General features: G+C 46.8%; 1 protein-coding gene across 2 annotated transcripts in view; it reads right to left on the bottom strand.

The window, feature by feature from the left end:
* MTMR4 (myotubularin related protein 4) overlaps positions 1-13,650 on the bottom strand; it is a 59,500-nt gene that overhangs the window by 40,486 nt on the left and 5,364 nt on the right. Inside the window, exon 1 of one of the 2 annotated variants that reach the window (XM_019506555.1) lies at positions 546-760. The exons of the other annotated variant lie outside the window; for it this stretch is intronic. Within the exon in view, the coding sequence (XP_019362100.1) occupies positions 546-596 (51 nt within the window). The 5' untranslated portion in view covers positions 597-760. Of the gene's footprint in view, positions 1-545; positions 761-13,650 lie in introns of those variants that run through there. 2 annotated transcript variants of the gene reach the window in all.

The raw sequence follows: 13,650 nt of genomic DNA, 5'->3' as shown, positions 1-13,650 counted from the left end.
TTTCCTTGCCAGGCAGCAACATTTAATGGGCAGGGAACACTGGGATCCTCACCCCATCCTTCCCAGGCAGCATCAGGAACTCCCCCTTGATTTCCTATGTACTGGATGCTCTCCTACTATAATTTTCCAGCTGCAACCAAGGGCTGGATGGGAGCCTGCCCAGCACAGTGCACTTCCTCTAGATCCCTTGCCCAACTCACAGCTCTGGGCTACTTACAATCGTGCCCTTGGGGCCATTCAGGCAGTCACCATTGGAATGGCACAGACCAGGAACACATGGGATCAGTGTACTGGACATGTGTGGTGGAAATCCCCTCCCCAAGGGGAAAAGCAGCTGGGCAGAAAGAGCATACATTAAGGCCAAGGAGATTCAGAGCAGGGTGGGGAGGAAAGATCTGCAGGATGATGTTGGGCCTCAAGGACAGGCCAAATCTGGGATAGCTGTATTTGTCTTGGGGCTGGAGGGAAACCCTGGCCCAAAGCCCTGCATGCAGATGCAAAACAGACAGACAGTACAGAGGAGAGTAGGAAAAAAAAGCACTTACAAAGCAGTTGAGCATAGAGCAGGAGACACGGCCTGGCAGACTCATGTTCATTTCCAGAGGTGGCGCCTGGGCTGGGCACACACAAGCAGCATCTCCTTTCCCCGGTTCTCTGCTGCTGCCTGCAGCAACTCAGACACAATCACACGCTGATCTGCACAGCTTTCCCAGCCCTCAAAGGAGGGCAAAACCATCCCTGCTGCAAGCAGCCAGAGCAGGTGCGCCTGCTGCTTCAGCTGCTGCTCACAATGGAGGGGAGGGAAGGAGGAGCTGGAGAGACTCCACCTACCACTGAAGGAAGCAGAGACTGATTCTGCCATCTAAGTGCCTCCCCAACAGACCCTGTGGAAAATGGAGAGACCAGCCCAGCTAGCCAGGAGGGCTTTAAGCACAGGCAGAGCTGGTGTTCTGCTGACACACAAACCCTACAGGCACATCCCCTTTCAAAGGAAGCTGAGAGGAGCTTGCTGGGAGATGCAGTCCCCGCCTGCAGCACACCCCGGGAAGTACCTGCCACATGCCTTGTGTAACCCAGACAGCATGTGCAGGAATGTGCATGAACAATAGCAGCCTGCTTTGCTTTGTGTGCTCAGAGAGAGCCCCTCCTTCCCTCAAAGAGACTACAGGACTCAGCTCCAGCTCACACCCCACAGCCACAAAACTTGGTTTGTGAACTTCCCTAAGACTGCAACAAACTGCTACCCACAAACTGGACCAGCCAGCACAGCAAGTCCCTGCAGAGAAATTGTCTTGGGATAAAGGGACAGCCCTCCCCCTCCATGGGTAGCAGGCTTTCCTAAATTGCCATGCCTGCAGCTTCCTCACAATCATGCAGCCTCCATCTCAGAGACATTAGTCCAAGCAGAGTACAAAGTCCATGTCAGGCCACTAACTGAACCAGCTGCTCAGGGGTTAGCTTCTCAGAAAGCCCTTGTGCATGCAGTGCTCAAGGCTGCCAGCATCTTTATCACAGTATTGTTTTATCCACAAGTCCCCATCCTTCCAGGCTCATAACCCCATTTTGGGTGTGATCCCAGCTCCTGCATGTGAATTTCCATGCTTGTGACCTTTGAGATCCCAGTCCACACTGTAAGCATGGTTAGAGATGACTGCTTGAATTAGTTTAACCTGCCTGTTCAAAAGGGATCCATCCCTGTCTGTTAGGGTTCTCAGAGCTGCTAATTCAAATGTGGCTGAACTGTTTTAAAGGAACAACAATGGGAAATGTATAGAAAGTATCTCAAGCAGGAAATGTGGCAGAACAGAACTATCATTGTTCTAACAGCTCAAAATGCTGTGCTCCTGAGCACTGGCTTTCAAGAGCCACAAAAGAGATAAGCCTTCCAAAGTCACAATTAAGATCTTAGGCTTACCCTTTGTCAAAAGCCGTATGAAGAACATTCACAAGATAAGCATAAAAGGCTAAGTCCTGTTCCACATATTAGATGCCTAAGTGAACTTGGGTATTTAGATGAGGTCCTATTCCACCCAGCTCAAGTCCCTGAAAATTCATTAATGCCTCTATCCACACCATCATCTTAGCCTTAAAACTAAGCCATAAAAAACAAGGGCAAGGACAACCCACACATCTTTTGTATTAGCAATTTCTCAGGCAATTGGCCAGGGTGGAACAGGATCACAGTTCTCCCTAGGTGCCTATCCTTTAAGATCTGGCCCTAAGTTTCTGCTACACTTCTGTCACCAGCTGTCAGCCTACTGCCCAGAAAGCAATAAGCTCACTTGCCACTTCTCCCCAACCCCATGGTCTGGCTGGGCATCAGTAATTCTTGACAAACTGGTTTGTAACCTTGGTTATAAACCATCTTGGTCCTCCTGGTTTTCCCTGTTCAAAGTAAATATCCGTGCCCCCTGGGTTACTGGAACGTGGTTCACTGGGGGCAAAATAAAGAAATGGGCAGGAAACCCACATAAGACTGAAGGAGGAATCCCTTCAGCTTAGAAAGCAAGAATGAAAACTCAGTGAAGAGACTGTGTTTCAGAGACCCTCAGACCAAGCTAGTCACAGCCAGCTGTCTCAGGCAAAGGGTAGCCTGTCTTCCTACACATCAGATACTGGAGCTCACTTGTGCCACAAGCGTGCCCAAGCAGCAAACCAGGCCATACACACACAGCTGTCTCAAGACTATTACCAGCAGGCAGCAAAAATAGCAAAGAGGTTCTAGATTAGGGGTGGGCAACTATTTTGGCTCGAGGGCCCCTTAACAAATTTTGGTGAACTGTCGAGGGCTGCAAAGAGATGTAAAATTTCCAGAAATTTTGAAGCCATGGGAAAAAACAGACATTTTGGGAAAAATGGAAATATATGCTATACTTATTTTCTTAGCACCCTTTACAGATCTAAATTTACTTTGCTACTTTAAGAACACAAAATGTATTACATATATCTTGGTTTCTCATAAAATTATCATATTTGGTATATTATTAAATTTAAAAGTATAGTTTATTCAGACAATAATTACAAATTTATCCAAATCTTTTTAATTTTTGTTACAAATGGAGCTACAAGCTGCTGAACTCTAAGGAACCTAGGATCTCTTAGTTTTTGCCAGTTTATGAGAAGCAGGCAAAAATTGAAGTTGAAAATAGAAGAAACCATCAACATTATAGTAAAACAAAGAAAGTTATTATGCATTCTGGACTGTCCTCCACAGTGTCAAGCAGATACAGAAAGCACTCATTTTTAGAAAAAAAAGAGCTGAGAAGGGGGGAAAAAAACCAAGACTCACTGAATACAAATTTTGCTACATGAAACTTTGTCTAATCAGTCTCATTTTCTGAGCTATCATTATCAGCAGTTTTTGCTTCTTCTGAACCTTCATTTTTATCATCTTCATGGACTTCTGAATACTGAAGGTTTTCCCAGATTGAGACAAGCTTCTCTATCTACATTTTCACGTTAGTTTATTTCTTGATTTGGCGTGATTATTTCCAAACAGACCAGTTTCTTATACATGCTGCAGAAGATGGAGGAATCTGAAGCAGGCAAGAAGCAACAGGAGTCAGAGGCTGTGCCATGCAAAGGCCTTGCCACCATGTTGCAGGAGGGATATGCTTGGCAGAGTCCCAGATTCCATTCCTGAACCAAATACCTGAAGTTGTTCTGTATTCTGCAACATTTGAAAGGACCTTCTACCATCAAGTCCTAAGTGTGTTGTTTGTTTCGTAATCAAGTCAAATGCAGTAGCAGTGCCATCATCACTAACATTTCTGCCTTTGAATCCAAGAGATTTGCAACAGCATGAATTGATTGGCAAAATTCTTCCCGGCTGTTAATAAAGTCTTTCACTTTTCTTTATTTTGTACTTGTAAGGAGAGATACACTTAGATTCTCAAAAACAGTTGATTTGATCTCGGCCATTTGGTAAGGAATGTTTGACCAAAGTGCACTGTCTGATTCAGATGCAGTGACTGCTGAAGAAATTGACTTTAGAATCTTCAGGGAGTTCTGCAGCTGAACCCAGAAGACATCCTCATCAAGTACAGTGTTCCTTACACTTCTGGGTACTTTAAGATCCTCAGTTCTTACTGTTTCTTGAAGAGCTTCTTTGTTCTTTAGTAAACTTTCAGATGAGATCATCACTCCACCCCATCTAGTTTTACTACAGAGTTTGTGTCACTATTTTATTCTTTGCATTCTTTTTTCCCCTGCTTCTTCTTAAAGACTGCAGCTACAATATGAGTAGCTTTTACATGTTTTATAACTTATTTTGCTCTTCTACAGATCTTTTGCTGTGTCCAACTTCATGATGTCATTAAGAAGCAAGACTAGCTCGTGGGATGCAAATCCTATTGTAGTAATATGTGGATTATCCATTATGATCTCCCATACTGCTTTCATGTTACCTGCACTGTCAGTCAGCAAAGCAAATACTTTACCACTCCCAATCTTCTGTAGGGCTTGACATATTTTACTACTGCAGTATATACTCTGCAGTATGCCTGTTCTCTCCTGTTTCAGTGCTTCTGTAAAAAACTGGTTGTGTTGTTATCACAAAGTTTATGATTCCTTCTCCCCACATGTTTGTCCATCCATCTGCAAGTACTGCAAGACACAGTGCTTTGTTGATTCTTCCTTGCACAGATTGCATTAAACGTTCATATTCTGATTCTAAAAGAGGCTTGCTCAAATAATGTCTGCTGGGCAAAGGGTATGATAGTCTTAGTAATATAAAAGCTTCCTGCCAGTATGCATTTTAAGTTATTGACAATGGTGTCCCAGAAGAATATACTGCTCTTGCAAGAGCTTGGTCAATTTTTTCCTGACCTTCAGGTGTCATCTTGTCTATAAATGAAGCTATTGAGAGGCTTTTGCATACAGTTGCTTGCAATATTTGGTTACTTGAGGATGTTGATTGGGCAACCCTTGTGATGCTGATGTTATAGAAGAAGCAGCAGCAGTAGCAGTAGGAGGACTTCTGGATCAAGAACACTGGAAACAGCTACTTGTACTTTCATCATTGTGATCTACCTCCTCACTTACACCCATGAAGGATTTTTTAATGTCTGCAGGACACTTCTTACATACAAGGATGTGTTTGGTCATACTAGCAGTATTTGGAAATGCGTATTTCATTTGACAGTATTTGCGAATCATATTTTTTTCTCAGAATAACTTGCAGTGTGGAAATGCTTCCAACTGCTAGAAGTTGGTCACATCATTTTGCTGAGGGAGAAAAAAGAAAAATGTAATTTAATGGCTAGCTTGCATACATAAACACTAAGCTATAGCATGTACAAATTTAGTAATGGATGGAGGAAAGGCCTCCTCAAAGTTAACTGTGAACAACTTCCCTGCCCTGCAGGCCTCACCTCACTGCAAAATTTGGGTGATTTGTCACAAAACATTAGATTAGTATGAATTCAATTACGAATTACATAGATTATGAAAATATATGAATGCAGCTAAAATATAGTTTAATATACTGAATTCAGAGAAATCTAAACTCTTACCTTCCAATAAAGAAGTATACTTTCTTCAGCTCTTTTGTGCTGCTTCTGTACTTCTGTGGATCTCAAGGTCACAGGGCCAGGAGGAGGCAGGTTCCTTCCAACTCCAAAACCTTTAGACTTTCTCTGCTCCTTTTGAGCAAGCAGGGCAATAAGCTCCTTGTTTCTAATCTCTCTACAGGAACAAATGGATGCTGCTGCCAGTGTCCACTCCCAGTCCTTTGAGGCCTAGTCACAAGGACAGGAGCAGATCCACCAACCTCTAGATCAAAAGTCAACAACTGAGGAAGTCCACAAGAAAAGAAGGCACTGAATCCTTCTTCCCTCTCTTGTGAAAATGGCAGTGCCCCCTGGGGGCAAAAATGTGTCTTGCTCTTGCATTTGAAAGTTATACTGTACTGCTTGTCCTCAGTGTCCAGGAATTGTAATGATCTGCTACTATAGATAGTCTTACATAAAAATCTTTCATTACATAGCTATTAGAAAACATTTTTGGGAAGTAAAGGGTAGCAATATATGAACACGGTGTCTTAAACATTTTATTCATCAGTCTAAAAGAAAATATTTCATAAGAGAGTTTTTTTAATTTTTCCAAAAATTTTCAATTTTATTTTATTTCAGAAAAAAACCAAACAAAAAAAATCCTAGGAAAAAGGAGGGGGGGAGGGAACGGATGGGTTTTTTTCGAATTTTTCTAGCTTTTTCTGGGCCTTCATATCTCTAGGACTGCACATATAAAATCTTTTAGAATATATTTTAACAAATTATAGATAAAAAGAAATCATATGATAAAAATCAAACATCTACCATATCTTAATTTTATTTGAAAAAATATATTTTCCCTGATTTATGTTTTTCTGAGTAGTGTATATAGAGACAATTATATAACAGATCAAAATACATTCTTACTCTTGTAAGAATTTTCAAGTGTGTGGAGGGGGGACGATGGTGGGTGTGGTGTGTTTGCATGTGTATATGTGAGGGTGTGCGTGTCTAGGGGGTACACATGTGTATGGGGAGCTGCCTGCCTGCTATGTCCTGGTAGCTGGCCAAGGAGGGGTGGGGGACAAGAGGTGCATACAGCACAGCTTGCCTGGGTAGTGCAGGTGCAGTCCGCACCCACCATCTGGCCTGCAGCTGCCACTGTGGCACTCTGCATGGAGTCAAGCCCCTCTTACTCCCACCAGGGGCAGCCCGACCTGTGACCCAACAGCACACCCAGCAGTGGCACCACCCTCGCCCCAGTCAGTGTGCACAGCTTCCCAGGGAAGGGTGGCAGTCATGGGGCCGCCCACTGGTAGCTGCTCATCACATTGGGTGGGTGGAAAGCAGTTGGGAGCTGGAGCTGGAGCCCCACACACTGGGGCAGGAGCCACCTGGCTGCAGCTTCCCCGCTCCTGGCTGGGCATGTGGTCTCCAGCATGTATCCCCACAGCTGCTGCCCTCCCCTGCACTGCCTGTTGCTCGGAGCAGTGCAGTTGGGACAGGAGGAGGAGGAAGTCGAGCAGTACCCAGGCAGCTACAGTTGCACCAGGAGCAGCCCCACCAGGAAGCTGTGCATGCTGGCCAGGGCTGGTGCGGTGCCATTGGCAGGTGCAGGGTAAGAGCACAGTACAGGCTGCCCTGGGAGGACGCAGGCAGGGCTTCACCCCATGTGGAGTGTTGTGGGGGAAGCCATAGGCCAGATACAATCAAGTAGTGGGCAATTACCCATGGGCCAGATCCAATCAGTTGGTGGGCCCGATCCAGCCCACGGGCCATATCTTTGCCCATTCCTGATCTAGACATTTTTCTGCAAACAGAATGAACCCTAGTGGACATCTCCACAGAGGATTTTAAAGGCCACACAAATGAACACCAGAGCTAGATCAAGGGACAGCTATGCAATGATCAGATCTGCTGACTCCACAGTCATCACAGGGGTGCATGTCCTATGCCAAGCTCACTAAAGAAACCATCCCTGTTGAGAGAAGAAAAAATTTGTGGGATCCAGGAGTTCACTTCTCAGTTCAGGCTGTGAAATTTCAGCTGAAAAAGGGAAATATTAAAAAAAAAAAAGAAGGAAAAAAAAAGAAAATCTGGAGACAAAACACAAAGTTTGATAAATCCACTTAGCTCTACCCCAGAGGTGGGCAAAATATGGCTCACAGGCCAGATCTGGCCCACCAGGCCATATTATCCAACTCACGGGGTCCTTAAAAAATTTAGAAAATTAATATTTATCTGCCCTCAGTTGCCTGTCAAAGATGATAGCAGCCAGGGGCAGTAAGACCCAGGGGAAGCCACGGCAGACTCCTGCAGTAGCAAGACCCGTTCAGCCTAGTTCCCTGCCTCTGGCCTGAGACTGTGGGGCTGTTCACACCTCCCTGTGCCAGAGCGGGAAATTCAGGGAAGAAGAGGGTGGGGAAAGTGGAAACATGCGGGCACGTGGGGACCATGCTGTTGTCCCAGGGCCAGCGCCAGTAGAGCCCAAAGTGGGGTGGCAGGAGCGCAGGGTGTGGACTGGCAGGGGTCTAAGGAGCCAGGTTGGGCTGCCCCAGCAGGGAGAGAAGGGAGCTGACCTGGCTCCATAGAGTCCCTGCCAGCCGGGACCCTGCGCTCCTGCCACCTGCTCTAGGCTCCACTGGCATGGGGCCCAGGACACCGGTGCAGGTGCCACAATCCTGTATGGCTGCCACTGGCTGCCGTTTGCTCGCTCACTCACTCCCAGCTCTCCCAGCCCCAGCCCCGCGGTACAGGCGGGGACAACTGTAAACAGCCCTGACCCCGTGTTCGCCCATCCAGGCTGAGCGGTGGTGGCAGGGAACAAATTGCTGCTCAGCACAGGGGAAAAACAGCCCCTCCCACTCCTGCTGCCAGTGCTCCCTGCTACAGCTGCTCAAAGCCCTGTACCTGCTCTCCATTACCACCACTGCCCCACGGGACGGCAGTGACATGATGGAGAGGCAGGATAACTCTGCGTGGGCTGTGAGCAGCTGCAGTAGGGAATGCTGGCAATGGGAGGGGGAGGGCTGCTTTTCCCTTAGGCTGAGCAGCACTTTGCTCCCTGCCGCCGCTGCTCGGTTTGGACAGGCAAGCTTGGGGTTGGGGTTGCTTGTGGTCATCCCTACCTGTACTGCGGGGCTACAGCAGACAGACCTGGGAGCGAGTGGGTGCATGGCAGCTGGACGGGTGCTGTGGCTTCCACTGCCAGCAGTCATGAGTGGGTGGTGGAGCAGCCACGGGAGGGAGGCAGCTGGCTTTGTGTGCCCCATCCTGCTCCCGCCACCATGGCTACACCAGGTAAGGTGCGACCCATGCACCAGTTACTGGGGCCCTTGCTGGGCCGGGCAGGACCCTCCAGCCCTGCCCGTGGCTGGGAGCAGGGGGATGCGGGTGGGGAAATGCCCAGGGCCAAGGACAGGGAGGTGGCTCTGCTGCTTGCTCCTAGGAAAGGCAGCAGAGCCCATTCTTCCCAGACAGCCCCAGCTGGGTCTCCCTGGGCCACCGCCTGCACAGCCCCCTCCCCTGCAGGGTTCCCCAGTGCCCCCACCCGATCCGATCTTCACAACCCGCCCCCCTCACCCCGTAAAAATTAAATTTAAACATGTAAATTCAATTTAAATCTGTAAATTACACAGTTTGCAGGTCTGCAGTATAAAAAGGTTGGGAATTCCTGCCACAGACCCCTGCCAACCTGCACCCCATGCTCCTACCGCCCCGCTCCTGGCCCCGGGACATCGGTGCAAGCCCCATGCTTCCACACGCCCACTCCCCCCACCCTTGCTGCTGCTTTCCCTACTTTCCTGCCCACCCACTGGCCACTCGGCACCTCGTGGCTCCCATACCCACAATACCATGCCCATACATGCACAGCCCCATAAACCCCCATAACACTCACCCACAACTCCCCACAAACCCCACACCTACCCCATGCACACCCCACACAATATACAAGTAAGACTACATTTTGAGCTATTAAGCAATCACTTCTACGTATACAGCACAAATGCACACAAATCTGGACAAAAATATATTTTTTAAATTAAATTAAAAAATATTATTATGTGTGTTTGATTTTTAGTATATAATTTGTTTTTTCCCCCCCTAAGATGGCAAACCATATTCCCCAAAGGAGCACTCCCAGGGGCAAGGGGACAGACCTCCGGTGGCAAAGGTCAGAGGTTAAGGAGGTGGGACTTCTGGGCTCAAAATGGCAACTGGGGGCGGGGTAACAGTCAATGGGCGGGGCTACTCATGTGGCTCTTGACAGCTTGTTAAAACTCGGTAAGCGACCCTCTGCCCGAAATAATTGCCTGCCCCTGCTCTGCTCCATCCCAACCCTCTTCTCTGTACACCACAGATCACACGGCATGAGAGACCACACAGCTATCCACCTGTGTCCTTTAGGCAGCAACACAGACACAGGGCTGCGCATCCAGGGCACAGGGGCAGTGGCAACTTCGCAACTGTGATTATGCAGCTGCCAGTAGCAACTCTGCCCTCTCCCCCTTTCCCTCTCTCTCACAGTCATCTTCTGGAGTGGTTGCCCTGGTCACATCTTTTTTAGTTATATCACTGCCCTACAGGCGCAACTGTAACATCCAGAGCTCCTACTGTCCTGGAAAGCAGGCCCATACAAGTGCGTATGTGCATTTCATACAAAAACCAATATTCAAAGACTACTGCTTAGCAGCAGGGCCCAGCCTCAGAACATTTGGCACTTTGGAAGGTGAGAGAGTGATGGGAAATGGTGATTTTTAACACTCTCTGTCACAGGAATGTTGCTGGACCCAGAAAGGCACCTCTCTGTCCTCAGGGGGGTTCTTCCTGATAAAGATCTAAGCTCTGCTGCAAAGAATGAAGATGCCAGTGCTTCTCAAAGAAAATGATACACTAAATCTGTATCATGGAAATGTGGCAGTTATGGGGAACCCACAAACCACTGCCTTTACTGAACTGTACCAGGCAAAAGAAGCAAGCTATGCATTATCAGATGATGGCTGATGCATAGTAGTATCTCAGTTAGGACTGGTGGGCACATGCATAGAAATCTGTACTGGAAGTCTATGACAAATCCAACAAGGACAATGCAAGCAGCAGTTCTACCTTTACTTTGGCAGATCTCTGGGAGTTTTCTGGGTTGGGGGAGGACTCGTTTGACAAACATTGGATGTAAACATGTAACACAGGGCTTGTTACAGTGACTGACATGTGGCCAGTGAGGGGCATTATGGATTCTTCTCTTCATATCTGCACCTCCACAGTTTGTTGAAGCAAGGTCAAAGGTTGCCTGTTAAGTCTTTGCATTGAATTTCTGCTATTTGAATTCTAGCTTCAAAAGAGCCAAGGAACTGAATTACTAATTAGCAGACACTTCTGTGCTTTAACTACAATGCTGCTGCCCTGCAATTTAAGAGATGAGTTTCACTGAGGAACCTTGAGTTACTGAAGTTTGGTGTGTAAGAATGAGTATGCACATTACCCCAACAAACCCACAAAGCAGTTCAGACAGCTCTCTGAGGTTAGGAAGAATGTACTGATGCTGCTTTCCTGGCTAATGAAAAAACTGCTCCTTTTTCCACATAATTAACCAGGCAGTACACTCAGAAGACTTAGTTAGCCAGGAAAATGAGAATACCACCTGAATGAGGTCACAGACAACAGAGATCCCTAAGGAAGGGCTTCCTGGAGCTTGCCACACTAGCTTAGCTTCCTAAAGGCCATCAAGTCAGTAGTCTTTAGCTGAGGAAGTACAGGGAGCTTCCCAGCACCATTACTGCCCCAAGGGACTAAGGTGAGTGGAGCATCATAACACTCTTATCCATACACTACAATCATTCAAGACAAAGCTGTTCAGCGTTCCCACTTGGCAATGACAGGAACGTTAAAATATCCAAGTATCCAGGCCCCCAGAGGAAATGCAGCTGAAGAGAAAGACAGAAAAGGGACAAGAAATCAAGAGATTCCCCCGTATGTCTAGAAAAAGTCCCAGAAAGAAAGGATGGAAAAAAAAGGTTACAAGGGCAAAACTACACCGTGGGTATGTGGGGAGAGGGAACATGGAACATTTGCAAACATGTGGAAATATGAGGGCAACTGGCTATGAAGGAAAGCAGTATCCAGAGAGAAGCAAGTGAGTGACAAATGGTTGGGTGGTTATATGAGAGGCGAGGTACCCAATGGACAGGATGCACAGAAAGGTCAGGAAAGGGAAGTTTCACAAAATGCGTTTTCTTAAAGTCTTTAAGGGTGGCAGCTTAGCTAGCTCAATAGACAGAGGCAAATATTGGCAAAACTTGTAATCCTAAACTACCAAAAGCCCCTGAAGGGAGACCTGGTCCTGTCCCAAAGACTCGGTTCAGCAGCTCTGGTTTGGGGTCTGTTAGCCATCCTGGCATGCCTCCAGAGGACTGAGTAAAGGAAAAAAACCCCATCTGGATATGCTTTGGGCAACTTCCTTCACGGGGTGTGAAGTGGTCCCGCTAAGGACAAAAGTAATTTAGTTTTGCTTTGACCATGTGCTGGTATCGCCGCTGGTGGCATTTGATTCAAGAGTAACATGTATGGACCTCTTTAAATGGGGTTTTTCAGTAAATTCATTCAATGCCTGAATGAGTTTATAATGAGCCACTGAACAAGGGCCACTAACATTCACATTGAGCAACACACCAACTTTGGTAGAGCCCATGCTTTTTCCTTCCAGCAGCAACCTGAGTGTTCATACTCCTGAACAGTTTGTGCCTGGTAAACATGGAACAAATTCTTCTCACGCCCATGCAGAAACCATCAACTTTTAAATGGCTGAAAGAAAAGCAAAAACAAGGCTTCTGAGTGGCCCACAGAAACCACTCTGCAAATCAGGACATCATGTGAAATGAAGATTCTCCTCTCACAAGTGGAATGTATGGTCTGTAGGTCTGGGACCCTGCAGCTAACATGACTTGGAAATCAGGGCAGCATCCTTGCCTTTGCACACTTTTCCCACTCCCATCAGTGGCCAAAGCCCACAGTCAGCAGGCTCCAGGCCCAGGCATGAGCCCTTGAACTAAGCTGAACTTTTTACTGATTATTACCATGAGCTTTCTCAGCAAAGCTTATGAAAAGCTTGTCATTTTGGAAGTGCTATGGAAGATAAATTAAACAGAGTCCAAATAACATCCCCTGCCTTGATCTGCTCCAAATGGCATTTCCAAACCATGTAGGAGACCCTCCACAATGAAGCTACTCAAATGTTCTGCTTGAACCTTGGAGAAAGGGACCAAGGATTCACAATAAAAATGGGCTATATTCATCCTCTCCCTTAGTATTCTAAACATGTATTTATTCCACATGCCACAGCAGGAAAAACCCTCTCTACACTATGAGAAATTAACTTTACGAAGATGATTAATTTTTAATTCAAATGGCTACCCCAATCTCATCTTTGCCACTGATAATGAAGATAGTAGCAAGAGCAAACCAAACACTGACTTCTGTGGCACCTGCAGGCATCTCCCCTTACTGGATACACTGCTGCTATTCCCCTTGTTTACACCCAGGAGTCTGTGTTCAAAGCATGGGACAGCATAAGCAAATGATCACGTAAATTAGAAGCTGGACCATGCAATCCTAACTCAGCCCCATCACTTACCCTTCAATGATTGCACACCATATGATCAGGCCCAGATCCAGCTCCACTGGAAATAGACTTTTCAGTTATAAATCCATGCAGTTTCTCTCTCACACAGAACACTCTCCCTCCTGCAGAGACAGTCATTCACATACACACCTACTCTAACACACTACTTCAGTAGGCCCGCACTGTTCAACATCTTCATCAGTGATTTGGACGAGGGGGTAAAAAGCACCCTGTTCAAATTTGCTGATGACACTAAGATGTGGGGGGACGTGGGCACACTAAAAGGAGGCAACAGGCTACAATCAGACCTAGACAGGTTACAAGGGTGGGCTGATGAGAATAGGATGGGATTCAACACTGACAAGTGCAAGGTGATGCACCTGGGGAGGAACAACCGGCACCATACCTACAGGTTGGGGAACTCCCCTCTTGTCAGCACGGAGGCGGAAAAGGATCTTGGAGTCATCATTGATTCCAAGATGAACATGGGTTGGCAGTGTGGGCAGGCAGTTAGGAAGGCCAACTGCACCTTGTCATGCA

Source organism: Gavialis gangeticus, unplaced genomic scaffold, assembly GCF_001723915.1.
Source record: "Gavialis gangeticus isolate Ggan-Ray unplaced genomic scaffold, GavGan_comp1, whole genome shotgun sequence".
NCBI lineage: Eukaryota > Metazoa > Chordata > Crocodylia > Gavialidae > Gavialis > Gavialis gangeticus.
The sequence above is the reverse complement of the archived record's forward strand: the minus strand, read 5'-3'. Positions and strand labels throughout refer to the sequence as shown.